A 5,298-nucleotide genomic window follows, 5' to 3' on the forward strand; every position below is an offset into this window, starting at 1 on the left:
CTAAAAGGTTCGCCAACACTGCACTAGTAGAAGAGCAGAGCTGCAATAAAACACAATGCAAACTTTGACATCTACTACGAGACAGTGCTGGTAATATAATCAGCTGCAGACTTAAATTGTCACTAGACTACATTCATGCAAAATACTGTACCTCAATCAATTTGCTTTTGTCATAGTCTCCACGATGTCGATAAATACACTGACTGAGTAAGGCATAGAATTTCTCCAACTCAAGAATAGTGTAGTCACCGCTTTTCTCAACAGCCATGTTTAGTAATTTCTGGGGGAAACAGAGTACTACTATTTATTCCTTCAAATAAGATCAAGCATTTATTAAATAATTTTCGGCCAAGAGCCTGGCTATGCATTCCATACATTCTGTATGTACTTGCTGATAAGTAAGAATTTTAAGTGCCAAAATACTGTACAGCCCCCTCCCCATGGGTTTGTTCTATGTGTGAACAGGCTTATGAGCAATATGTAGAGTAATATTTTTTTAAAGTACTTGTATATTTTGTGTATATTAGATAAGTCTATTTGTGGATAAGCAGATCTTTAATTTTTAACTAAAAACCATGAAAAATGCATCATTTATGATAAGCCAATTGTCAAAATTAAAACACATGAATATTTTGAGAGTTGGCACATCCCAACCATAGGAGCAATTTCCTATATGGAATAAAAGGACATTTTAAAAATAAAATAGTGGAGCTATTTGTAAACCTGAGCTATTTTGTCTGCTCTCCTTCCGCAAAACTATTTTAACTGTTTAACATATTAGTTTGTAACCTCCAAAATATTCTTTTGGTTTGAGTGCAAACACATTTCCATTCACTGGGCTGGAAAGTGTCTCTGTATAGAAAATAAATAGCATAATTTATACCCTGTTTATGAGTATTAGAAACTATGATCTAATAGCAATGTAATACTTAGCAGATTTAACACTATAAATTATTTGGGGAAAAAGACCCATCCATCCCCATGCTCAACAAGAGAAGGCAAGACACTCTGCACTCAGGTGTACACTATATAAAGATACCCAAAAGTAAATAATGGAGAAGGAAGAATGCCAGTTCAGTAACAGGTTCCCTCTAAAACATACATTCAGCTTGTCTTGATCCACTGTGAGTGGTGGTGTTTGCGCTGACAGAATTTCCATGGCTTTCTCAACATTTATGAGGTGCTGCTGCTCTACCTGTGAACGCCTTGCACGGGTCATACGAAGCATGCATATATCTAGAATAATAAAAGGAAAAACTAGGATTTATTGCTGCTAGAAGATGTGAAAAATATACAGTAAACAAATAAAATAAGCCTTGTGGCACTTATAAGTAGTTATCTAGTGGTAGAGTACGTATAGAATTTTAGTCTGCCTAATATTCTATAATATTTCAAAATAGCCCATTTGAAGCCTAAAAATATATACGTCACATCAAATAATTAATCGTTGAGATGATTCACCTTATTTTTATTATGGGTGGAAAACACAGAAAGATCAGTGTTACATCTTGGCCTACAGACCTTCTAGGGAACCACAAGAGGCCACTTGATGTCATTGTGATATATACTGAAAAATACACGGTTTTAGAAAGGCAAAGCTGCAGATCACATGAATCAAGAAGCTGCCGGGATACATATTTTGACACCCTTTCTTAAAATCTTGACATCAAAATCTGCCCGCTGTACTGCCAAATTTCACTAAAATGATTTGGAAGTGTTCTACAGCAACCTTTTCATGCTGGCGGCCCGGAGGGAAAAGGAGCAGCTGGGAAATTTGCACGCGCACAGGTGCGCGGAAACAAGGCCGTGCACATCCACATGGCGCTAGCGGCCCCGTTTGTGTCAGCATGCCGCCGCTAGCCGCCACCGCTAACCCTATGCACTTTCGCAAACGGGCTGCACAACCTGCACAGTGCTAGCAGCCCTGTTTGCACATGCTCACAGGCGCTAGCCAGCCTGTCCTGCAGCCCAGTGGCCGGTAGGCCACGGCCCAGTAGTGGGCCGTGGCCCATAGGTTGGGGACCCCTGTTCTACAGTCCACAAATGGGATATTAGGGCTTCCCAACCAAAAGTGCCCTTACTTTCCTAAGGCTGTCTTTTCAAGGATTCAGATGTTGGTTTCTGTATTAGCAGTTTTGAGGTCTTCTACCTAAGTGGGCCACTTGTAGAGATTTTGGTCGTCATACATGCAATAAAATCATCACAAAGCAAAAGATTTCAGAATACTAGAACTATTTGTTTTCTTTTTACGCAACTCCAAGAGACTATCCCACATAACTATAGCAATATAATTCTAATGGCCCTGGAATAATCACAAATTCACTGAATAAAACTAATTAACTAATACTGTTTAGCCTGGCACTGCAATGTGAATTTAAATTTAGCTGGCAGAATCACTAAAATGGAGAGAGCGCTTCAGTATTTAAAAAAATGTGAGGTAGAATTAAACATTCTCCCTAAAGCAGGGGTCCCCAACCCCGGGTCTGAAGACCGGTACTGATCCGCAGCCTGATGGGAACCGGGGCCACCCAAGCAGCGGGTAAAGACACGGAACTTCATCTGTGCATGGATGGAATCTAGATTGCACGTGCAAAGCTACCCTCGGCCCTGGAGCCAGAAAGGTTGGGGACCACTGCCCTAAAGTATATTTTGACAACTTTCTACTCACCATTAGCATCCCTACCTAATGAATGTTCTGTTGCATCACCATTGCATGCTTTTTTTGGTTCTGAAAGTTCTGCATCCTTGTTGCTCTTGTCAAATTTACACTTAACATCACTGTGAATGGCCAGCTCATTTTCTGCATCAGATATACTGATATGCTGCTTTGGAGGCACATGTTCAGAGTCATCCAGAGATGTCTGTGTTATTTCAACTTCAGTCTGCTCCATACTGGAGTTATTATTTTCCATACATTCTTCTCCATCGCTCTCCCCTTCATCTGGCTCTTCTCCTGGAGCTTTGTTCTCCTTATTGAAATGCAAAGTCTTTTTCCGCTTTGCTAGGTTGCCCAGGCACCACCGACTCTTTCTTCTTAGTCTTCTCTTTGATAAGGCTACATTAAAAATACAATCAAATTCACTAGTTTTTCTTTCACTTAAAATTAACATATTCAGAACAAGTTTGGGGAGGACTGTGGGAAACCACCAAGTTACTTATGTTACTACAGATGCAAAAAAATCCGCATATGAATTTGCACATAAAAAGACTATTTGCCTTCTCTGGTGTAATAATTTAAACAGTCTGATATAACTATAAGATCTATACTGAAGCTAGACCTGAATCTCAACATCTTCCTTTTCTGGGGAAAAATGTATTGATATTGTTTAAATTACCATTCATATCTTTCAAAGACATATAGTAGTGGCATGCTTTATAGATGCCATTTCTAGGGTCAGCATATGAATACAAAGACATTTAAATTATATATTATAAAAACAAATAAAAATGAATACCAGGATAAAATTTAAACTAAAAATGTTTAATCAAATGCCAAGCTTTCGTCGGTCAGCACTACCGACATCATCAGGGCTTAAAACAGGTCGATGGGAGTCTCTTTTTTATAGCACTGGCCAGTTATAGCACTGGCCAGTATAGTATGACTTTACCCAGGATTCGAATTTTTAATGATGCATGTATGTATGTATGTATGAAGTTAATTTGCAAGAAGGGTAAAATAGGAAAGAAACAAACAACATACAGACTTTCCTCTCTTCTTGAAAGCGCCTCAAGCTATGGTTTCGGCTTTCCTATTCATTTTTATGCATTTTTCAAACTAAATATGAACACAGTCTGTTATGTTAATGTTTCCATTCCTGAATCTTCATCAAGGTGACCGCAACTAATTATTGTGAACATTCTGTGCAATGGCACTGTTTTACAACTGCCAGAAGAATGCTATGGGTTATGTTGTTTAGCTGCTGCAGCAGCTGCTTGCAAAACTCTTTTGCAGCTTGGAAGTCTCTTGGCCTTTCCTTGGCTGAATAACCAAGCATTGTGTAAGGATAAGAAATTGAAGACATGCTGCTATTAGTGTCGTGCAGCTGTCACTTTGAGGCCTAAGGGGCCCTGCTCTTTTGCCATGAGATCTTAGCAGGGGGTGAGAACGGGGTTGAAATTTTTTCCCACTGGAGTATGACATCCAACCAGCAGAAAACAAGAGATGTTGACAACCTGATTAAAAAAAAAGAGGAAGGGATGCTAAAGGCCACTTTTGCATTATCTGAAGGAACCAGATACATTCCACTTATACACTGTTTCTCAGCTTTTTAGTTTAAGATCAGGTGTATGCAGATAGTCCTCGACTTACAACAGTCTATTTAGTGACCGTTCAAAGTTACAATGGCACTGAAAAAACTGACTTAGGACCGTTTTTCACACTTATGACTGTTTCAGTGTCCCAGGGTCATGTGATCCCCCTTTGCAACCTTCTGACAAGCAAAGTCAAAGGGGAAGCCAGATTCACTTAACAACCGTGTAACTAACTTAACAACTTCAGTGGTTCACTTAACCGCTGTGGCAAGAAAAGTCATAAAATGGGGCAAAACTCACTTAATATCTGTCTCACTTAGCAACAAAAATTTTGGGCTCAACTGTGGTCAAAAGTTGAGGACTACCTGTACGTTTCCTAAGTATATAAATATTTGAGAAATGGGTTGTTTGGGAGGAAGCACAACCTACCAGCAACCAAATTATAAAATGTTTATTGGGAGAAACAACTTAAAAAGTTTTCTGCGGGATCTAATGGCCAACTTTATTTCTCAAATTATTCACATAGCAAAAAAAGGACAGCGTTTTAAGAAAGAAGCCAGAAGAAAGCAATGCAGTAATCGTTTTTGTCGTTTGCAATGTGACTAAATAATAAAACAATTGCAGAGTGGCATCAGTAGGATATGAGTAAATGTGGTTTACACAAAATTTTTATGCAGCCTCTATTTATAGGGTTAAGAAACCAGAGAATGAACAATCCACTAAATTAGTGCTTAGTAGAAATAGTCAAGAGAAAATTCAAGCGCACCCATTCTTGGCTTGCCATGCAAGACCAGATCAATTAGCACTTACCATTATGAATGAAAGGAGAACTAGAATCCAGAGGGGTTGGTGGGCTTTTAATCTTGTCACCACATTCAGAATCCAATTTCTTATCCTGCAATGTGGTATTTTGCTTTGGCATGACATGGTAATAGGATGGAGCATATTTTGAAGAACTGCAACCTTTAAAAGTAACAATAGATTGTAAGAATCCTTTACCCACTTTGTTGAACTACTCTAATAGGTTGTGTACAAATACATTTGGGG

The 5,298-nt window shown here is 38.9% G+C and overlaps 1 protein-coding gene across 1 annotated transcript in view; it reads right to left on the reverse strand.

Annotated features, from left to right (window-relative positions):
- ATAD2 (ATPase family AAA domain containing 2) overlaps positions 1 to 5,298 on the reverse strand; it is a 45,534-nt gene that overhangs the window by 3,284 nt on the left and 36,952 nt on the right. The window contains exons 25-28 of the mRNA XM_029285779.1: positions 5,062 to 5,214; positions 2,684 to 3,055; positions 1,103 to 1,236; positions 152 to 280 (exon numbers count right to left, since the gene is read on the reverse strand). Of these exons, the coding sequence (XP_029141612.1) occupies positions 152 to 280; positions 1,103 to 1,236; positions 2,684 to 3,055; positions 5,062 to 5,214 (788 nt within the window). The remainder of the gene's footprint in view (positions 1 to 151; positions 281 to 1,102; positions 1,237 to 2,683; positions 3,056 to 5,061; positions 5,215 to 5,298) is intronic.

The sequence above is a fragment of the Protobothrops mucrosquamatus genome, unplaced genomic scaffold (assembly GCF_001527695.2).
Source record: "Protobothrops mucrosquamatus isolate PMUCROS unplaced genomic scaffold, P.Mucros_1.0 scaffold2242, whole genome shotgun sequence".
Lineage (NCBI taxonomy): Eukaryota > Metazoa > Chordata > Lepidosauria > Squamata > Viperidae > Protobothrops > Protobothrops mucrosquamatus.